This window comes from Eupeodes corollae, chromosome 3, assembly GCF_945859685.1.
Source record: "Eupeodes corollae chromosome 3, idEupCoro1.1, whole genome shotgun sequence".
NCBI classification, from domain to species: Eukaryota; Metazoa; Arthropoda; class Insecta; order Diptera; family Syrphidae; genus Eupeodes; species Eupeodes corollae.
This window is the reverse complement of record NC_079149.1, coordinates 89,235,927-89,259,513: the sequence shown is the minus strand read 5'-3', so window position 1 is coordinate 89,259,513 and position 23,587 is coordinate 89,235,927. Positions and strand designations below refer to the sequence as shown.

The 23,587-nt window shown below is 32.7% G+C and overlaps 1 protein-coding gene across 3 annotated transcripts in view; it reads left to right on the top strand.

The window, feature by feature from the left end:
• LOC129951796 (inactive dipeptidyl peptidase 10-like) overlaps positions 1-23,587 on the top strand; it is a 73,537-nt gene that overhangs the window by 35,342 nt on the left and 14,608 nt on the right. Inside the window, exons 3-7 of one of the 3 annotated variants that reach the window (XM_056064114.1) lie at positions 4,795-5,062; positions 5,325-5,622; positions 13,887-14,016; positions 14,078-14,266; positions 20,903-20,935. In XM_056064114.1, the coding sequence (XP_055920089.1) occupies positions 4,795-5,062; positions 5,325-5,622; positions 13,887-14,016; positions 14,078-14,266; positions 20,903-20,935 (918 nt within the window). Of the gene's footprint in view, positions 1-4,794; positions 5,063-5,324; positions 5,623-13,886; positions 14,017-14,077; positions 14,267-20,897; positions 20,936-23,587 lie in introns of all 3 variants that reach the window. The other 2 variants (XM_056064116.1, XM_056064115.1) reach the window with 2 other exon arrangements.

Sequence of the window (23,587 nt, the reverse complement as noted above, 5' to 3'; positions counted from 1 at the left end):
ACTTGCTCCACATGAGCTACGTTTAGCTCTGTGGTTTCAAGTGATTCGGGGTTATCACTCTCGCAACCTGGAAAGTGCGTCTTCATCAGTAGCTCAAGAGATTCGGCTGGAGAGGCTGTCCAGTTTCCATCCGAAGTTATACTCACAATATTAAGAGTAAGTGTTGAAATTTTCAGCAGATTTTTGGTTTATGTAACAAAAGAGAATCAGAAGACATTTTCCATTTTATTGCAGTAACGACACCAATACTCCCAGAAAAGTTTTTTTCTATTAATAAACAATACGAAATATGAAATCTGACTTGGAGGTGGTAAACACTGCATAAATACTGCAAGCATTCTTCAGCATATTCTAATAGCTTCTTTAATTCATTCAGATATTAAGTTATTATAAATAGTTTCATTTAAATGTGGCTAATCATTGATACGGCAAAAGAATTAATAGAAGTCGCTTACCCATTTTAAGCTTTCTTTATATTATCTTAATTTAACAATGTACTCCGCTTTATCTGAAAATGCATACAAAATTTTGTAAATGCTTTTTACATTTTTTCCAAATACTGATCTGTATTGTGAGATCTATTAGTGCTTACTACTATCTTAAGTTGTTCAGAAATGTGTTCAAAATTATTATCCGAAATGTGCCACTAGTTTTTTTTTGCGCACTTGCAAAACTTTCTACTAGAAAAAATTGAAAATTTGTTTTGAGTCAACTGAAAATAACAAAAAAATTAAAATTGTTGTTGGATTAAAATAAAACAAAATTTGGTTAAACTTAGTAGTTGGTACTTCCACCTTTACTTTTAATCATTCCGTAAATTAGTTCCAATATAAATCATACAGCCTTTTGATATAGTTCAATGATATTTCGCTAAACGTTAACGCAATTGCTGAAATTAATAATTCTTTGTCTTTAACATCCCCAAGTATATTTAATAATGTTTAATCAGTTGAGAAAGTCATGTATTGAAGGAAGTAAAAAAATGTGGCTTCTCTGTCCAAGCTTTTGTTATGTGCACGGATTGAATAGTCGCGTTATAATGTTGGTAGGCCAAGTTAATGTGTCAAAAAATAACAGATTATTTACGAACATTTCTCTCCAAGATTTCCTTTTACCCAGCTGTAGTAATTTCTCATGAAATGACCTCAACCTAAACTGTTCCAAAAAAAGAGGCTGGGATGCGACCCACATTGATAACTTCCCATCCCGTTTGTCTATTTGTCTTGCTTAAAGGATTGTAGGTTTTCGTGTTGGGTTGAAAAAGTTGTTCGTTGAATTATTCTTACAAATTTTAAAATTATAAACAACATTTTTCATATAAGGAAAAAGTTTAGTTTGAAAATCTAGTCTTGTTAAATAGATATTTAGTCGAACATTTTTGTTTTATTAATTTTAGTATCATTTGTTAAACTTTTACAAATTAGATGAATGAAATTGATTTGAGAGAAAACAACAACCGAGAATCCATTTTTATCAAATTTGCGTACTATTTTATGTAGATTTATTTTTATCAAAAAACGGAATGTTTGATTTCAATAAAAAAAACTACTGAATACCGAAAATAATATTTTCTGTAAAATAAAAAGAGTTTGAAAACAATATTTTTAATTTTTAAAAGCTTTTTGAGTCGTAAGTAAATTTGTACCAAGTTTTAGTATTTTTTTTTGTTATGTTTTTATTTTTTTGTAAAAAGAACTGTCAATTAGATTTTTCTCAAAATGTTACAGAATGTTGACAACAATATTGTTTAAAAGATAAAAGAAGTTTAAAGTCAATACCTTCAAGTTTTGAAAGGATATTTGAGTCCAAATTCAATTTTTACTAACTTTTATTAATTTTTTTGATTAGGTTTTTACTTACTTACTTACGTAAGGTGGCGCTACAGTCCTGGGCGAACCTGGGTCTCAACCAACATGCGTCTCCAGCCAGCTCGGTCCCTAGCTAGCTGTCTCCAGTTTCGCACGCCAAGTTGGTAGAGGTCCTCTCGCACCTGGGTGCGCCAACTGAGTCGCGCTCTTCCTCTTCTGCGCGCGCCGTCCCTCGTGATTGGATTCGAAGACCTTCCGGGCTGGAGCGTTGATGTCCATCCGCTCTACATGACCTAGCCAACTAAGCCGTTGGACTTTAATTCTGCTTACTATGTCAGTGTCGCTGTAAAGCCCGTACAGTTCGTTATCATATCTTCTCCTCCATTCTCCATCTATGCGTACGGGACCAAAAATAACCCGACAAATTTTTCTCTCGAAGCATCCTAACACGCTCAAAATTTGAAAAATATTGCTCTTATCATTCTTTGACAGGGTCAAGGCCTCAGCGCCATAAATAAGAACCGGGATGATGAGACTTAGTCCTTAACTTCCTTAAAGTATAGCTGTATGACGTTCAGTGTCCTTTTTTATTGACAGCATATATTTGGTCCTGCGATCATTGCCCACTAAAGCCATCTTCTTCAATTCTAATGCAATAATCAAAAACGTTCCACTGACATCACGCTTTGATCTTCCAATTATGTCAATATCATCTGCGTATCCGAGTAATTGGATGGACCTTTGGAAGATTGTGCCTCTAGTGTTGACGGTTGATCTTTGCACAATTCTTTCCAGAACGATGTTGAAGAAGTCGCATGACAGTGCATCGCCTTCTCTAAAACCTTTTTTGGCATCGTTAAGATCTTTTCCGACCTTGAAAGAGCAGCGTGCATTCTCCATCGTCATTCTGCACAAACGGATAAGTTTGACAGGGATGCCAAAACTAGAAATTGCTAGGTAGAGCTCTTCCCTATAGATGCTGTCATACGCGGCTTTAAAATCGATAAAGAGATGGTGGGTATCGATTTGAAGTTCCTGGATTTTTTACAAGATCCTCCGTAGTGTGAATATTTGGTCGATAGTGGACTTTGCATGCTACCTAACAAGTCTTCGCCTGCTGCTCTGAATAGTTCTGCAGCAATGCCGTCAGCTCCAGCAGCTTTGTTTGACTTAAGTTTAGATATAGCTATCTTTACTTTGTCTAGGTCGGATAGGCGGAATTGTTGATCTGCGTCGCCTAGATTGAGTACTTCTATCTCCCTTGAAGCGGAATTCGGTTCGTCATCGTTATATAATTTGGAGTAGTGGTCTTTCCATATTCTCAACAACGACTGCGGTTCTACTACGATGTTCCCCTTATCGTCCTTACACGCTTCGGTTTTTGGCTGGTTTTTATTTCTGTAAAAAAAAAACAATTATGTAATTCCTTTTTTCTCAAAATTTTACCCAATGTTAAAAACAATATTTCTTATAAGATAAAATTATCTGGAAGCCATAGTCTTAAGTTTTTGAAAATATATTTGAGTCGAAAATCAATTTTTACCAACTTTGAGTGATGTTGTTTTTAGGTTTTTATTTTTTATAAAAAAAACGTCAGTTCGGTTTTTCTCAAAATTTTACCAGATGTTGAAAACGTTATTTTTCGTTGCACAAAATTGTTTTGAAGATAAAATCATTTTGTATTCGTAAAATGTTCGAGGTGACAAATATTTGTTTTCAGTTATTTTGATTTATAAAAAAAACCGTTAATGGGATTTTTTTTTAAAAGATACTTGTCTGGTATCACGTTACAATATATTATATAAAGTTCAAGTTTCTAGCGTTTTTGGTTCGTTGGCTATTTAGGGTTAACCCAAATTTTCACCTTTTTTTAAACTGCTATAGAAAAAAACCCACCCACGCAATTTTCTTGAGAGCAATTTCTGCATTATTATCCGTAAAACAAAATATATTTGAAGTCGATATCTCTTCTGGTTCTTGAGCTATGGACGACGAAAAAAACGTCGCGAACGTACGGACGTACGAAATAAAACATATTGGCTTCAAACTTATTTTAACTCACAGAAAATATTGTTGTTTTTTCATACAAAATTAAAATCTAAATAAAACTGAACTCAAAATCCTACTTAAATTGGTAAAAATTGTTTAACGACTAAAAATCTCTTTAACAAAAATTGATTTTGAAAGAAAACTATTTCATCCTATGCAAAATGTTGTTGGTTATTTTTAAATTTCTTGGAACAATTTAACTGATTAATTTTTAACAAAACGCCAAAACTTAAAAAACTTTTTAAGGAAGACAAATCTAAGATTAGAAATTTAATTTTACTTAAGAAACTAAAATTTTTGATTTAAAATATCCAGCACGTGAAAACGCTCATAAACAATTATTAAATTTTCGTTGTAATTACAATTCACTCAAAAACAATTAACACCCAAAAATGTTTTAAAATTTTTTGAAACCCTGATTATTTGGAAAAAAATGTAAAAAGCATTATTGAAAATTTTTGTGCGTATTCAATTGAAACGGAGTGTGTCTTCACACTTATTTATATTTGTATCTTTTTCAATTTATTTAAAATAAAACAAAATAACAAATTGGAAACGTTTCTTTTTCTTTCCAATTTCATAATCATTTTTTGAATTTTATGTCCCATGTCCCTATTCTTAGGACAAATTTTCGTACAATCCTGATTTTGAAAAACAAATAAGGAAACTGTTTCTATCTATTTCTCTAGATTGAAAATTCTGCAAGAAATCAAAAATGAAGACAAAAATGCTACATTGTCATTGTATAATTTCCTGATACAAACCAAAGAAAGCAATAAAATACGTGGTATCAGAAGTGGGATAAGATCCGAAACACCCAAAACTAATCTTGTATAAGATTTCATTTTCTAATTAAATTAATTACAACTTCAATTTATTTGCTTCATTGTTTTCTCTAATTCTTTTTTCACTTTGTATGTTTTGTTTTTTTTTGCAGATTTTTCAACGGTCCTTTACCGCTTTCTATACGATATACGATGTTGAAAATGACCATCACATGCCAGTGAAACTGAAGGACTCACCAAAAGTACAAAGAACTCGTCTACAGTACGCCGCATGGTTGGGCAATACAACGTCCCTAATTATTGTAGCTGACAACGATATATATTTAAGACAATCACCGGCAGAGGAAGAGGACATCCGTATAACGAGCACAGGATATCAGAATGTCATTTATAATGGTATTCCCGACTGGTTGTATCAGGGTAAGGGATTAGTGTGCTTTTGCAGATTGTAGATTACTGAATAGGAAATTCTTCTTCTCATCTGTGGGAGCATCAAAGCCAGTCGAGATTGAAATAAATCAAAGCTTTCGGTTTTTTTTTTGTAAAGCCTTTTTCTATTTATTTTCACTCGTCTCGCAGTTATTTACTTTTATTTTCAATTTCAAGAACGCAACAGATTTGTACTCGTAAATGCTCTCCATATCGTCCCTATATCTTTATATGTATTTTAATCCAATTTCAGAGGAAATCTTTTCGAAGCCTGAAGCGATATGGTCATCACCGGATGGCAGCCAATTCATGTATGCCTCGTTTAATGATACCAACGTCGGCATCATGACCTATCCGTGGCTGGCATCGGGAGCGATTATAGCTGCAGGTGCTGGCATGAGTTCGGGTAGTTCGTTTCCGGAAACAAAGAGTGTCCGATATCCAACGCCGGGCACCACAAATCCTGAAGTCCATTTGTGGATAGTCGACATAAGCAACCTGACGGATATCCAGAGGAATTTAGTCAAGCCACCGCCATCACTGGACGGACAGTAGGTATTTTTTTGTTTGTTTTGTGTGAGTGTGACTTAACTTTATAAAACAATTTCAATTTTTCTTTGTATATGTATTAATGTTTTGCTTTAACTGTTAGTGGCTCGGCGCGGAGGCAGGCGGGGGTTGTTAATCATCAAGGGTTGGCAATATGTTTTCATAACACATTTTTATAGTGATTTCGTCCCTAAAGTGAAATCCAATTATACAGGCCTTGGATGCAATGCCAATTGGACAACACACTGAGTTATTCAAAATACTGACAGGTTGATTGACATCTCAGGTTGTTGAGGTTAAGGGAGCAGTTAGATGACAGTACCTACCTATAGTGCTTTTCGATGATGGAAAAGTCATTTGATATGCTGATGATGATGTCGATGATGGTTCCACTGGAATAGGTTTAACCATTTCAATTATTTGAGTACCATAAAGTCTCTCTGGTATGGTCTGGTCTGGTCTTAACCCCTCTCTGATAACTGGCGTGTGGTTCGGTTTGACTTTATCTATATTGTTCTGAATTTGACAGGAATGTGATGTTAGGATACGTATTGGTCCATTGGGTTTTGTTTTCGAAGGAAATTGGTGTGCATTTTATTTCTACATGATGTGGCCTGGCAATTCAATTATTTCGAGCAGCTGATGTATTTTGATATTTTTGTTTAGAATTTTGACATCATTCATAAGTGTTTTATGTTTTATTGAAATGTGAATAAGAGCGGTTATTTAAACATCATTTCAAAACAAATAACAAAAACAAGTTGGGTGTCAATCTTTGATGCGTACAAAATTTGTTTTCAAACCCTTAGCTGGATATTTAGTTTTGGAAGTAAGATTTCTATAGAAAATACGTTCATGTCTCTTTAAATGCAATTCCCTTAACGGACACGAAGAGGAATTTCAGATGGACAACTGTTTTGTGTCTCGATAAAATTGCAAGACTAGGGCCTCATCCAAAAAAAAATCTCCATCTAGCTCGGTCTCTACCTAGATGTTTCTCGTAGCGTACTATCCATGTTATAGGTGAGGTCACTTTTAACCACCAGGTCACCTAGTCCGTGAAATTCCTCTACTAGGCTGTCATGCCTTAATGCTCACAAAAGCCATATTGACATCACGATGAGTTTGAATGATAGTGCCGCTGGTGTTACCGTGGGAGCTCTGCACTATTTCAAGGTTAATTACCATGTCTAGAGCCTTTTTAGACATCGAAAGGTTCGGATAATTTGTTTCAAACGAATTCTCCATGGTCATCCTGCACAAACGGAAGAGTTTGGCAGGGATCCCAAAACTAGACATGGCTACATACAGTTCTGAGGATTTTGTTATATGCGGCCTTGAAATTGATGAAGAAATGGTGGGTGTCGATTTTGTGTTCTTGGAGTTTTTCCAGGATCTGCCGTAAATTGAATATTTGATGGACTGTGGACTTTTGTGGTCTAAGACCACACTGATAAGGACCTATCAGGTTGCTGACGATAGGCTTTAGACGTTGACATATTACGTGAGTGAAGATTTTTTAAGCGATGTTAAGTATACTGATTTCTCTATAGTCGATGCAATTTAAAGGGTCTCCTTTTTTAAACCTCTCAACATCTCCGACCGCACGCTTTTTTTTCTTCTGAGAAGTCGATGTTTCTCTCCCCTCTTCTACTTAAAGAGCTCATAATCAGCTCTCGTCCTTCTATGTTTTGCCGCTTAGCGTGCCTATTGTTCCTAATGAAACCAGGGTTCTCTTGTTGGTGGCTGCTTAAAACCCAACACGTCAAAGGCGGCTTCTCTGATTGCATCTTGGCAATATTGCCACTTGTTCTCGATAAATTGTGGTAGCGGCAAGGAAAGAAAGAGGTTACTTGTGTCTCGTTCGGAGAAGGAATTTCTTTTGATTGTAGCCGTTCGACGTTATATCTTCTCCCAGGATCTCCTTTTTTTTGCCTTGGATCTGTAAATCAAAAGTGCTACCTAGCCTACAACAAGATAGTAGTCCGAGTCAATGTTACTGATGATACTGGAAGCATGTCTAGCGTCGATTGCAATATGGTTAATTTGGTTGACGGTAGATCGCGTACTAGCGTACCATGGCGTACCTTGACGATTCACCCCGCAGCAAAATCGATTAGCCTGAATCCGCTATCGGAAGTGTTGTCATGCACACTGTTTTTCCCAAATATTCCACCAAATTTATCTTTCCTTCCTAGCTTGGCATTAAGATCGCCCAGGAAAATTTAAATATCATAGCTAGGACCCTGGTCTTCTGCATTGTCCAAGAGCTCTTCTCTGTGGGGACTTGTGCCCTAATGTTACTGAATTTACCCTTGATGCGGATGATCATAAGGCGCTCGTTGATGCACCTTTAGCTCAAGACTTGTTGCTTTAGTCTAATTCGAATGACAAAGCCGCTTCCAAATTAGGTTTGTTGCTTTTCTTGTCAGCAGTCTCCATCCTTTTGACACCTTTTTTATTAAAATTGAGTGTGATATCCGAAAATATGATTGCGACCAGTTAGGTTTTGTCTTAAATATTGTATATTCTAAGAAGCCATTGCAATGACTTGTAAATTTGACAATTGTCATCGTATCGATTGAGTTGACCACAATCCACATTATCTCGGTCAACTTTTGATTATTATTATTTCTCCCATATCGTAAGACAATCGCATATCTTCTCAGAATATAATCAATTTACTTTGGAATAGTAGCAATAAACTGAAAATTGCAATAAATCCTTATTTAGACCAAAGTAATGTCAAGGTTGACTAACGCCTCCAACATTGATTTATCTCCTTGTAGTTTAATTATAAAACAACACATAATAAATCATCAACCACAATAAGTCTCTTGCTATCAAATAATAATTAAATAGTATCAATAGAAAAGAAAACAAAAACTTTGATTAAAAAGCAATTGCTTTAATAAACACAAATTGAAATACTTTAGCTTTAGAAAATGAGAAGAATTGATACTGAAATGAGAACAGATTAAATAATTACTATATGAAAAAACCATTACTTTATAGCCAAGTGTCAGCAGTCATTTGAAGTGTGATAATATCAGTTAAATGTTTGACTTTGCTGACAATTGAACCACGATTTGAAGTTATTTATTAAAACTTACTTAAAAATGATTTAAAAAATTTGAAGACATTTGAAGCTTTATTGGCGTCGTTGGGTCTGTCTGTCTGTCTGCAAGTGTTACTGATAACCCGATTGTATCAATATTTTGAATGAACGTGTTGTACATGCCTCCTTCTTATCGACGATTGATGATCATGACTTCGACTATATGTGCTTTCAACAAGTAAGGGTAAAAGAGCACATGCGATCTTACGAAGACGTTTCAATTTTATTAGGTTTAGTTAAGTACCCGTCTGTGATGAAAGAGTACACACTAAGGCCAGTTTAATGGCCCATTGTGCTACCACTTAATTCTAAAGGTTTTCTTTTAAACTCAACGAAACCAGTTTTAGTCCCTTATAAAGGGTTTTTCAATAAGGGCGGACAGATGTTGAAATTTAATAAAACATCATGCAAATGCCAGCCTCGGCTTCTTATGGTGGCACGGATCAGAGTGGTCCAATTCTCAATGATTCTTCCGCAAAGATCCGGCTGAATTTGAGCGATGGCCTGTGTTATGTTCACCTTTAGGGAATCGGTCGATTGCGATTTATTTGCATAGATTTGGTTCTTCAAGAAACACCACAGAACGAAGTCTACCGATGTCAAATCGCATGACCTTGGTATCCAATTCATACCACCTCTGCGAGAGATAACCTTACTCTCAAATCGTTCAATTAAAATGTTAATCGTAGTGTTCGGTGTGTGGCACGTAGCGACATTTTGCTGGAACAACATGTCGTCTAGGTCCATATGGTTCAATTGGTGCCATAAGAAATTAATTATCATGGTTACACCAAACGGTAACGGATTGGTTAACGCCCATCAATTTTGGTTGTTAACACAACCATTCATCCAAAAATGGGCCTCGAAACTAAAATGATTTTTCGACAAAATTTGGGGTCCTCTTCCAAACGATAGGAAACCCAGTCAGCGAACAAACGGTGTTGTCTATGTTCATAAACTTTGACATGAACATGATCCTGGGTCATTGGATCTTGTACGCTTGTAGCTCCAATTCCCGATGCAAAATTCGCCAAGTTGAAGTCTGCGAAAGGCCGAGTTTTTGTGAACGGCGAGGAATAGACTGATGTGCACTTTAACGGACCGGGCGATGTTCTCGTCGATCTTGGGTTCATTGAAAGTTGACTGATTGTTTACTGAACTTGTTATGTTAATGATCGATATAGAAAAATTCTCCTAGTTTAATCTTGCATTTTTCAGTAGATAGTACGTGAAGAACTGTTTATTACTCTTCCTTATCCATACAGCCAGCGTCTCAAAAAGTCATTTGAGAATACGCCTAGCCGCGTGGCGTGCTTCCCTATTAGTTAGTTCCCGGTTATGAAACCGATTGTCGAGCTTATATGTGATCTACCTAGAGGTAGCAAGCACTTTGAGCGCTTTAAATCCATTATTTTTAGTGAGTCTCGCATTAGCAACAGTTTACATGTAGCTATTGGTATACCAGCATTAGCCTAACATGGTAGAATAGGTTATTCTATACCATTTCTGAAAAATGCATCTGCCTCACAATTACGTCTAATGCCTCTATGGCCCTGTACCCAATTGACCTGTAAGGAATGTTCATCGAACTTACCACTCAATAAGTCGCGTTCTGTGTGGCATGTGGCACTATGTTGTTGCTATCACATGTCATGCAAGTCAAGCTCTTGTATTTTGGGCGAAAAAAAGTTGGATATCATCACACGGAAGCGCTCACCATTCACAGTTACGTTACCATTCGCATCGCCTTTGAAGAAGTATACAGTCCAATGATGCCACCAGCCCATAAACCGCACTCAACTGTGACTTTGGATGTATTGGTAGCTCTTGCAATGCTTCTGGCTGATATTCACTCCAAAATCGACAATTCTGCTTATTTGCGTACCCCTTGACCCAAAAATGAGCTTCGTCGCTGAACACAATTTTTCGGTAAAGAAGCGCGTGATGAACTTTACTAAAAGGAACGTATTTTGATAATCAAATTCAATAATTTGCAAGCGTTGTTCGTTTGCAAGACGATTCATGGTTAAATTATAGACCAAACTGAAGATCTTTGATTGTTTCAACATCGAAACGTGCATAAGCTGTTTAAACAAGTGTTGCCAATAAGACAATAGCTAAAAAATCACCGTTTATAATGATGTTCCAGGTACCATTGTTTATGAGGATTTTAATAACGAGGACGAAGTTTATTTATGCAGTGATAAAAGCCCCAATATAAGGACATTGTCAAACCCAACCACGATGGTCTAAAAGACTAAACGAGTTACTGATATGATTATGAATCGTTCGAATAACTTTGAGTTAAACAACATAAATGTGAAATGTGCTTTAGAAAGTAAATCTTCAAATACTTTTTGATATTGATTTCGAAAAATCAGAATTTACATAGGCAAGCTGAACGTTGAACTTTATTAACTTCCCATAGGAAGTTATTGTAATTGGTCCGATTAGTCAAATTAAAAATTTTGACATTTCTCGACGTTTCAAGATCCCTTGAGTCGAAATAAAAGATTTTTAGAAAGATGTCTGTGCGTGCGTTTGTACGTCCGTACGTTCGCAACGTTTTTTTCGTCCTCCATAGCTCAAGAACCAGAAGAGATATAAACTTCAAATAAATTTTGTTATACAGATAATATGGCAGAAAGATGCAGAAAGGGCTCTCAAGAAAATTGCGTGAGTGGTTTTTTTACCATAGCAGTTTGAAAAAAAGGTGAAAATTTTGTTTAACCCTAAATATCTTACGAACCAAAATCGCTAGAGACTTGAATTAAATTTTAGATAATAAATTGTAACGTGATAGCAAACAAGTATATTTTTTGAAAAACATCAATATAACGGTTTTTTTTTTTATAAATTAATAAAACTGAAAAAAAAAATTTGTCACCTCCAAAATTTTACGACTGAAATATAATTTCATCTCTAAAACAATTTTGTGCAACGAAGAATAATGTTTTTGACATCTGATAAAATTTTGAGAAAAATCTAATCGACAGTTTTTTTTTTATAAAAAATAAAAATCTAACAAAAAACATTACTCAAAATTCGTAAAAATTGAATATCGATTCAAATATCTTTTCAAAAACTTGAAATTTAGGCTTCAAGCTTATTTTATCTTAAAAGAAATATTAATTTCAACATTTTGAAAAATGTTGAGAAAAATCGAAATGATAGTTTTCTTACAAAAAATAAAAACCTAAAAAAAAATGAATAAAAGTTGGTAAAAATTGATTTTCGACTCAAATATCTTTTCAAAACTTTGAGATATTGGCTTTAATTAACTTTTATCTTTCAAAAAATCTTGTTGTCAACATTCAGTTAAGGTTTGAAAAAAATCGAATTGACAGTTTTTTTACGAAAAATTAAAAACCGAAAAAAAAAATTAACAAAAGTTGGTAAAAAATGATTTTCGACTCAAATATCTTTTTAAAACTTTGAGATAATAGCTTCTTACTAATTTTTTCTTATAAGAAATATTGTCTTCAATATTAGGACACATTTTGAGAAAAATCGAATTGACAGTTTTTTTACAAAAAATAAAAACCTAAAAAAAAATGTATAAAAGGTGGTAAAAATTGATTTTCAAATCAAATATCTCTTCAAAAATTCTAAATATTGGATTCAAACTAATTTTATCTTATAAGAAATATTGTTTTCAACATTTGGTAAAATTTTTAAAAAATTCGAATTGACAGTTTTTTTACAAAAAATAAAACTCTAAAAAAAACAATACTAAAACTTGGTAAAAATTTACTTTCGGCTCAAAGAGCTTTTCAAAAATTAAAAATATTGGCTTCAAACTTATTTTATTTCACAGAAAATATTGTTTTCGATATTCAGTAATTTTTATATAAAATTCCAACTTTCCGTTTTTTCATACAAAATAAAATCTACTAAAAATAGTACGCAAATCTAGTAAAATTTGATACAAATCGACAGACGGGATGGGAAGTTATCAGTGTGGGTCTTTTTCTTAAAAAAATCCACCATACTGACACACCATACAAGAACTTAAATCGGATAAGTTTAAAATAGGTACTATTAACATATGGAATTTAGTTTTTCTCCGAAAAAAGGACTAATTCGGTTTTGTCCACAACGATCATCCCAAAGTATTAGTTTGTCAGAAGCATTTTCTAAGAGTTTTCTTAGTGTATTAAGAACCTTTCCTGAGACCTATAGAAACGTCATCCGCATAGACAATCACTCTGAAACCCTTTGCATCCAGACCAGACCTCCGCGAAAACCCAAAAAGACAACGAAAAACTGATAAGAAATAGTTTTAACATATTTTTTCTGATAAAAAATAGTTTTCGACTCAAGTATCAAGGAGAGGAAAACAAAGATAGGGATTTTTATCTCACACAAAATTTTGTTATAAACATATTGTTCAAGATCTAGACAAATCGTTAAACGGGATGAGAAGTCGTAAGTGTGGGTCGCATCGTAGCATCTTTTTTAGAATTGCTTTAGAAACTGAAAAATGAATGACACTATGTTTATTTTATTTGACTTGAAAACCAAATAACGCACTGTTAAAAAAGAGGAAAAATAGGCCACCAACATTAAAAGCATACTTGAAAACCTTTAACTGAGTTTGATTAAAATATCGCATTTATGGAGTTCACTCTGCGAGAGTGACTTGAAATCCTGTAAAAAGCAGGTCATTGAACATTTTAAAGAGTTCCATCGTCTTAAGGTTATCATTTTTTTAAATAAGTTCATAGATTCGTTAGTTTTTCTTAAAGTTCAAACAATTACACTAAGTTCAAAGTTGATAGATGTAACAAACCAACAAGTTGTAAAAATTAAAAATGGTTTAAAGCTATTTTACCAATAGATTGCCGTAAAATGGTTGGAAACAAATTATGCTAATATTTTTTAATAAAAAAAAAACAATAAAGGTTGCAGGGGTTTGTCTTCTTTGTGTTGCTTTCATAAAAAATTGCATTCGATCAAGGCAAAGACGAGGAGTTGAACAAAAACAAGTATAAATGTCAAGGGGTTAAAAAAGTGCTTTCAGCACCCTAACAGCAAGTTCCTTTTTTTTTTTTAGCTTTAAAAAGGGACTCATACAAAACTGCAAAACAGATAACATCGCATCACATTCATATATATTTTCATCTTTTTTTTTAACTTTCCTTTAAGGGATTACTATCTTACCTCAGCTGGTTGGGTTACACAGGGTAACCATCAAATCTCAACAGTTTACATGATGAGATCACAGAACTACAGTATAGTAGCTACGTGCTTTGCACCAAATTGGACATGCATCGATGTAAGTTATAAAAAATGCGCATTTTAATTTCGAATTAAATAGAATTTTTTATAATTTGTAGACGCATTCCGAACGTGCCCCAGAAGATGAATGGCTGGATATATTACCGCATCCGGTCTTTTCGCCGGATGGCGATAGTTTTCTGATATTAGCAAGTATACAGGAATCTGGTACTGAACACTTTACCCATATCAAACATGTGACGATAACACAACAACGGATATCTGTTATCTCACACGGACGTTATGAGGTAAATTTTCAATTTTGAATTTATGTTTTTTAGTTTGTGTCTTTATTTATTTATAGTAGAAAACATAAATGTATACCTTATTATAGTTTAAGAAGGTTTTGATGCAAAGTCATACATTATCAAAAAAGAAAGATTTAAAAAAAAAAAACATGTAAAAACTTTTGAAGAGCAATACGGTTAGATTGAAATAAAAACAAATTATTGAATCTCGACTACATATACATAAAGTAGCATTTTCAAAGATAAAATACAAAAAAAGGTTTAGGTCCAGTTTCTTAATGTGGGTCAAAGCAAAGCAGCAAATATTGTTTGATGCGCTTTAACACAAACATATCTTAGAAAGAATCAACTAAACTCAAACAATTTTTGCAGAAGCTGAATTGACGAAAAAAAATGAGAATACAATGCCTAACCTTCAATAATATTAGTGATCTGAGAAATTCTAACATTTATTATCTCCAACGCTTCATAGCTAGCACAAATTGGTTTTAACGACTGGGGTAGATGTTTTGATTCCTGTGGTATCGAAACGGACCAACCATTGGTGTGAGTGTGTCAGCTTTTCCTGTCAGCAGACCTAAGAAAGAGTTTCCTTTAGTTTATTTTTAGTTTAAGCATAATTTATTTGCCAAGAGCTTAATTTTAAGCTTAACTACAAGGTTAATAAAAAATTATCTTACAATTTTCAAAGTTTGGAACGAAATAAAAAAATTGACCAATATTTAATGTAATGATAACTGATTCGACATAAAATTGCAGGTCCCCATAATTCCTGACATTACTCGCACACCGGAATCGTTAAGAGTCTTTTGTTACTAGGCTCTAGTTCTCAATAGACTGTTGCGACACCCAATTTATTTTTTGTATAATATTCAAAGAATTTTTTCTAAAATAGTTAAAGATAAAAGGCACAAGAAAAACAAGATTATAATAGGAAGTTTTAAAAGATTACCAAAAAAATACCATAAATACTTTTGGAGAATGATGAGATGTGATCATCATATCCGAAAGTGTAACTTGCTATGTTGTTAAAAACAACACTAAGCTTTATTTGGCTTACGGTGTCGAGCTTGCGGAAGTTCTTACCACCATATGTCAATATTGTTACGTAAGCATTTTCCTAGTATCTAATGTGGTTAAGAGCCCAATATATCTTGCCAACAGCTTACTTAAAAAGCTTGTTTCAACTTAAAAATGTATTAAAGAAAAATTTAAACTCAATTATTTCTACATAATGAAGAAAGGTATTGCAAGTAAATATATCGATAAGATTTGACGATACGTTCCATTTTTAGACGATTTAGAATGAGAGCACATTTGGTTAAATAAAGTATTACAGCTAAGAGTTGTTCAATAAATGCAATTGAACAATTTTTAAGAAACTAAAGATCATCGGAAAAAAGTGTTTGTGGTAGTTGTTTAAATTTTTAGAGCATAATCAATCAATGAATAAAAAGGATGGACCAAGTATCGAATCTTGGGGAACTCCACCAGAAATTGACAATGTTAAGAAATTAGACACATGTCTACCAATTGAAACTGCTTGCCGTCTGACAGATTCAGATAGATACGAATAAGCTTCACATCTTCTGGTGAACATTTATAATTTTTTGTAACTTTAGACACATACTTTTGTGATAAATAGTATCATATGCTTTAGAATAATCTAAAAGTACCAGAAACGTCACTATTTTACTGCCTAACTAATCTCTCCTTTGTTCAATAATGAATAACGTCAAATATTGTCGCTATACTGCTGTAACCTGACCTAAGACCTAATTTTCTTGGAGTTAAAAGAAAATTATTGAAACGAAAAAATGTTCTTTCTGCATTTATATTTTCAAAAATTTAGACAGTAAAAAAAGGCTTGAGACTTGATGAAAATCAGAATTAGAACTGGTTTTAAGAGTCGGACTATTTTTCAAGTCTTTCCGTTGTGACAGGATAAAAATGTAAATCTCAATGAAAATTTTAAATCATTATGTAAGCAAATAGAAAAACAATAAAACGTCCGTCTCTAAAAAGTTTATTTAAGACACAACTATTTTCTAATATTTTTAACTTTAACAAAACTGTTATCATATTTCAAAATATAGGTAATTAAAAAAAAGAAAACAAATGAATAGTTCCGAATATATTAAAAATATTCTTCAATTTAGAACCACTACCCCATTTTTACTCAACCGATTTTCAAGCCTCCTCTTAAAACAAAAAGGAGATTATATCCACAAGAGCAAGGTGACAAGTCAAGGAGCACTGAAAAATGCTTAAATTTTTTTGCATATACAAATGTTGGGTGTAAGAATCATATTTATAAAACAAATTATTTCTAAAATTTGAGATTTAATTTTGTAACATAAAACCCCCAATTTCAAAAGGGAAACAAATGTTTTAACGTTTGTCACTATGCTTTAATATTAATTTAGCTTAAAATTAAATTAAAATATTTTTAGAATGTTGGGACGGTAAATGCATATAACTCAAATGAAGATCTTAAGTGTTATGAATTGAAATTGTCTGTCTTAAACGACAATGTTACCTCTTTTACTAATTTTTCAAATGCTCACAAAATTTTCCATTTGACAAATCTCGAATTTTAGCAGGATGTGCTTCTTTTTCAACTTACTTTACTTACTTAGGTCCTCAGACCTGTTAAATCCGTTAGGAACCCCTTAAGGGACATAGGCCCTTTACTATGACTACGCTCCATGGTGTATGGTTTCCGGAGTTGTGTTTCAGCTCCCTCCAACTATTGCCTTCTGACGCTGATTTCGCCTCGACTGCTCTGCGCTATGTGCTTCTCGGTCGTCTAGCTCTTCTTCCTTCTTGTGTTAGCGGATTCCACTGCATTGCTTGGCCTGCCATGCAGTCGTTGCCTTTTCGAAGTGTATGTCGAATCCATTACCACTAACGCTTTCGTATTATAGACTCTATAGGTTCCTGGCCGGTGCTTCTATGAAGGATCTCAATTGATGTACGGTTTTGGGCAGAAAATCCTTAGGATGTGTCTACGAGTATTCACAAAGATTTGCAGCTCTCTTGTTATGGCTGAAGTAAGAAGCACAGATTCGACATTTCTGCACAACAGTCGTAGCGTTGTTCTTAAGCTGATAGAGTTATTCCTCCAAATTTTCGACAGCATACCGAAAGCCGCCATACGTAATACAATAAAAATTTATATGAATACCATATTCAACTTCCGCACAGAATTACTGCAGGTAAAAGCTCAAGTGATAACCTGCTGCAAGTAAAGATTTTGGCTTTAATTTAAGACACGAAATTAATGTTCAAGTTTTTCATTTTTAGACGTTGGTACGTTTGATAGATCTTTGAGTCTGTATGGATGTCTTAGTAGAGTAGTTTCCAACATACAAACACGATGACGTTATTTTAAGACTCAAGATGAAATGATATTTCGGCAGAATTTCTTTTTAATTTATGTCAACTAACGTTTGCATCATCAATTACTTGTATTTTGTCTTTTTTTTGTAAATTTAAGTGCTAAATGTATGTTTAGTCCTACAAAATTGTGTGACGACAAGTCTTGGCTAGTCTTCAAATAAATATATAGATAGGAAGATTCAAATCTTTCTTCTCATCCTAGTTTTCAACGTTGCCTAGCATAAAACAGATCTTTGATTTAATTATTTTTTTATAATTAATTTAAATAAAAATATAGTCTTGCTTTTATAAGCTGACTCAACTAAGTTCTTTAATTGTATGGAAATTGACACAAGCTGTTACATTTTTTTGTTATTTTGCAAAAAGTAAGTTTCAGCGAATATAGCACTATCAGTTAAACGATAAAATCCACACATATGTAGACTAAAATCTACACTCCAATTCATTTTTACCTTCTCACTTTATCTCGAAAAACACGGCTATAGAAATGGTGTGTTCAAAAATTCCTAATTTGTCCGATACTGGTTTTGTTCAGTTTAGTCAAGAAACCCTACAAGAAATCTAAATCTCAGTATCTGGAATTACCGTTTTTGTAAGTTTTATAAAATATCAATGCAAATTCGAAAGACTTCAATATTTTCTAGATTTGTTTTATCAATTCGGTACCACCTATTCAGCCACTAGACCAAAAATGAAAAGCTGTGAAAACCTTAGTTCATCTTTTTTAATTCCTCATCTTGTCACGAATATAAACTTTGGTATAGAATAGTAGTAGAACCCGTTCCTTATATTTAGTGTTGGTTTGGACTGTCATGCCAAAGGTCTTGGGATCAATCTATTGATGTTAAAAGTAGTTACTTGTTGGTTACTTTAATTACTTTTTTCAAATTAATCGTTATTTTTGAATGATTACTTTGTGATTACTTAAAAAACATACAAGAATTAGGCACGAAGAGGATTCGATTTCACAAATTTGTTAATATTGTATTTATACTCGTTTATATGCAAAGATAACGTTTAATAATAATAATACGTCTGATATGACAATACATATAATTTACTTGTGGCCTACAATTTTAGGTCCAAGTGATCAATATTCACAAGTCTGCTTATTCACCAAAAACATCATTGCAGAATTTAAACCCGATACATTTTTAATGTATTTCAAATGAATTGAATAAAGTATTGATAACAAGCTCAAATCTTGAACATATTTAAGTCTCTCACAATCCAAAAAAGAAACATTTTTGGGGTTTTGGAAATATGTCTTTAAAATTTTGTTTCAGAACTATTCATTCGTCGATTTTATTATTTATAATTTGGCTATCAAATTGAATTATAAAGTATTACAACACTCATAAAAGTTTTTTCTTCTCAACTATTTTAATTCCACTTTTTAAATTCCTGGTTTAATTACGAGTTCTTCATGGTAAATTCAAATTACCGTCAAATTGTTATTTTTTGGTGGCGCTTAAACACGATTGTAACTATTTTTGTCAATATATTAGTGCAACTTCGTGAAAATATTAACGATTTCGGTAGAGCAAGAGCTGTCAAATTTCCAGCTAAAAATGTTTTTCTTGCTGCATATAGTATTAAATTAAAATTAAATTGGGCGCAACAGTCCGTTGTGAACCAGGGCCTAGTGACTTACAACTCGCAACCATTCCTGTGTGCGAGTACTGTTGTCAGGAATGGAAGGGACCTACAATTTTTGGCCGAATCCGAACGGCTAGTTTGAGAAAGCACTTTTTCATGACAAGAATTACTCTTGAAGGAATTGTCAATTTCTCGCAAGAGGCAGTACCCGCGAAAATTATTTTTTTTTAAATTAAGGTGGCACATGCAGGGATTGAACCCAACAAATTCAGAAACTCTTCCACTTTCTTTTCCATACAATTATCTATAAAATCGTAATCAGTTTCAGTATCGTTAAGATGTATTTCGTATCAAAAACAAACTAAATTAAATCAAAAAATATCTTTTAAATGCAAATCCAAAAGTAACTAAAAGAAATCAAAGCTAAAAGTAACTAAAAGTAATCAAATCCAAAAATAACTAAAAGAAATCAAATCCAAAAGTAACTAAAAGCAATAAAATCCAAAAGTAACTACAAGTAGTCGATTCGACTGGTAATCGTTACTTGAGTAAGTAATCAATTACTTTAAATACTTGAAGTAATCGTTACTTTGTTACGATACTTGGGATTTCTCACACCACTAGTTCAATCCCTGCCTTTGTCAGCTAAAGCTTTTTTAACGGGTATTGCCTCTTAGGAGGAATTGACAAATGCTCCAAGAGTAATTCTTGTCATGAAAAGAGCTTTCCCAAATGCGCCGTTCGAATTCGGCTTAAAATTGTAGGTTCCCTCCATCCTTGACAAACATTACTCGCACACAGAAATAGCCTAGAGTCTATACGGACTGTTGCGCCACCTAATTTATTTATTTTTTTAGAGACCAGAACTTTGCGAAGTGAAATACTTTTATGTCAATCAATCAATTTAAAAATGTTTGTATTTTAAGTTCTTTTTGAAACACAATGAAAAAAATTTAAACAAAAATATGACTTTGCATCATTGCCCACAATATATTTCCCATACACACAACAACACAGTTTTTAATAAAAACAAAATTATACCTACACATTTTACATTCACATTAATTGTACCTAATTTTTTGAATAAAAAATAGCCAATGAATTAAAATGCGTAAATGTGTAACACTTTCTGTCTGATCGATAATAATTTGTTTAAGTTATATTTGTATTTATTATTTATTATACTTATTATGAATGTTAATTTATTTATTTTATTATTTTTTTGTGTATTAATTTTTTTTATCATATTTTTTTATTTTCATAAAAAAACATCTATAAACCAACACAATTTTATGTGTTCTTCATGATTGTAATAATTTGTAATTAATACTATCGTTTATTTTTTGCCATTGTTTCAAAAAAAAATACAAACAAAAATAAAACAAAACAACTTTGTGAACTCAAAATAAAATTTCAAAACAAAAATCGCACGAATGTATCTTCTCACAATGAATTTGAACTGCAATCAAACATGAATACAAAATGAATGTACGCGCTGCTATCATTAAATAAAAAATCTAAAATTTTATATAAATTCGTGCAATTAAAATCTTTAAAATACAAAAATTTAAAAAAACAAAACTTTCTACAATGTTTAATGCGAATTAAAATTAAAACAAATGCCCATAAGTATAGCAAGTTGCCGTTATAACACATGACAGAAATCAGGTGAGATTTCGATATGGAACAATAAAAACTAAAAAAAAACTAACTGTTTGTGTTGTTAACAAATTAATTATATTCTTATTAATAAAATACAACAAAAAATTGGCTAATTTAAAAAAAAATAACCTGCATTCGAATTAAACTAATCGCATGGATATAAATGCATATTGAACCTCTAAAACTTGATTATGATGTACATCTAAATAAAAATTAAATTAATTAATTTCTTTATGTATAAATCAAGCTTATGTGTTGTCAACGATTTAATATCTATATTATTTATTATACTAACGAGTGCTATGTATATTTGTACGCTGTATATAATGTTGTAAGGATATTAACATGATTTTATTGAAATGTGAAAGAGGTCCTTTTATAAAGTGTCCTTGGCGATTTTTACTATATTTGAAAATAACAGTATCTATACACATAAAATTTTGTTTCTGAAGCGCTGTAAGTAATTTACCTATAAAAGGCACTTCACGTTTAATATACAGTTTTGCTTTAATTATTATTGCAATGTTTGATTGGTTATTTATATTTGAACAACACGTTTTTGCACATTTATACAAAATGGATGGAGATTGGGGCGCATCACAGAGCAAAACATTGTTGTTTGTGATGATGAGCGATTTATCGATTGATTATTTTAAATATATATTTTTACTGGTTATTTATTATCATGTTGTATTGATCTGATTTCATTCAAGCAGCCTATGAAATACGAATAAATACGAGGTTTTTTAACCCTCTTTTCAGTGTTGCGGTTACTATATGTATTTTTAAAACCTTTGTTTTAGAGGTTAAATTATCTAAAAAATAGGAAATTTCCGTTGACAAGAATTGTTAAGTCATGGAAAATATTCATTTGACAATTCAAACATGTTAAATTTTTGAATGAGTAATTTTAAATACTAACTTATTAACTTTACGGGGCTTAGAAGAGCAAACTAAAAATTAAAAAACTGATATTTAAGGCATAAAATCAGTCCTTTGGTAATATAAAAATTAAGTTATTTATAGGTTCACACTTGTTTCAGAAGAAGTACCATTACGGCCAAGAGTGAAGTGCAACGATGCCTGAGAGAATAATCCAGTCAATTCGAAATTTTTTTGAGGGCCATATGATAATAGCTACTTACTTACTTAAGGTGGTGCTACAGTCCGAGCCCCAACCAAGATGCGTCTCCATCCAGCTCGGCTCCTACACCCTAGATGACCTCTCCCACCTGCTTGCGCTATCTGTACAGCCCGTAAAGCTCGTCGTTGTATGTTCTCTTCCGTTCTCCATCTATTCTAACGGGCCCAAAACACCCAGAAAATTTTTCTCCCGAAGTATTTTAAGACGCCCTTCCCTTATCTTATAGATGGTTATTTTAGATTCTCAAGAGACGACTTTGTTATTTAATTTCTATCTAAGTCCAAAGAAACAGCATTTTGCAAGAGTTATTCTTCGTTTAATTTCAACGCTGGTTTTGTTGTCTGAGTTTAACGCGGTCCTTAAAGCCCTTAACTAGCTTAAAGTTATAGCTGTCCATTATGACGTTTTGTTAAAGATGTCGTCGTTCAATTTCCTTTTCTGATGACAGCATATACTTGGTCCTGCGCTAATTGTCCACTTAACCCATCTTCTTCAGTTCTGTTGCAATGCTCCACTGACATCATGCTTTGATCTTCCCACTATGTCTATATCATCGGCGTATCCGAGTAATTCGATGGAACTTGTGTCTAGTGTCAACGATTGAGTTTTGCATTATTTATTTTTTTATATGAAAACAAAATTTGTATTTCACTTTCTTAAACTTTATCGCCAAAAGTATCACTTATAACTGATGACTCGACCATGAACGTAATATGAATCGGAAATTCAGGTTTAGGTAAAGATTTGTTGGTTATTATTTTACGACATTCACCAAAAAGTGGTTTGCTGTCAAAAACAACTAAAATGTTTGTAACTTTAGTATTGTTTGAATAAAAATATAAAATTTAGAAAAAGAGCAAATATTCAGGTTTTATAGAAAAAAAGATGGTAGAAAAGTAGACAAAAGTGGGTCCCCCAATTCCGTCTGTTCGTATGTACTAATCCATTGAATTGATTAATACATATGAAAAATAACAGCAGTACTTACAAATTTGTTGGTTCAAAATCGAAAATTCGGATTTCTTCAAAAATTAACGGATAAGTTTATTTCAAACTTTCTCTTATTTTCCTTTTTCTTATTCGACTTTTTTTTACAAGAAAACCATATTTTGGTATTGCTCCAGAAGGGTACCCTTCAAAACACCATTATTATGTTTTCAATAAGAACTATAATCGACCGGTTTCAATAATCTTGTCTTTCAGTGCAAGCTCTTGTCGATGGTCAAGTTTTCAAATTGGTGATGATTGTTGATGATCAATTTCATTATTTCACTTTTAAAAATATAATAATGTTTTTACAAAACTTGATATCTCAAGAAACGGGTGAACATTTTTTAACGAAATTTAAATGCAAAATGTATATTTTTATGCACAAATTAATTGCATACTAAAAATATTTTTAATACTTAATTTTAAAGTTGAAATGAATTTTAAAAAATTGAGTTAATGTAGATTTTTAACTTCCCATAGGAAGTTATTGTAATGGGTCCGATTTGTCAAATTCAAAATTTTGA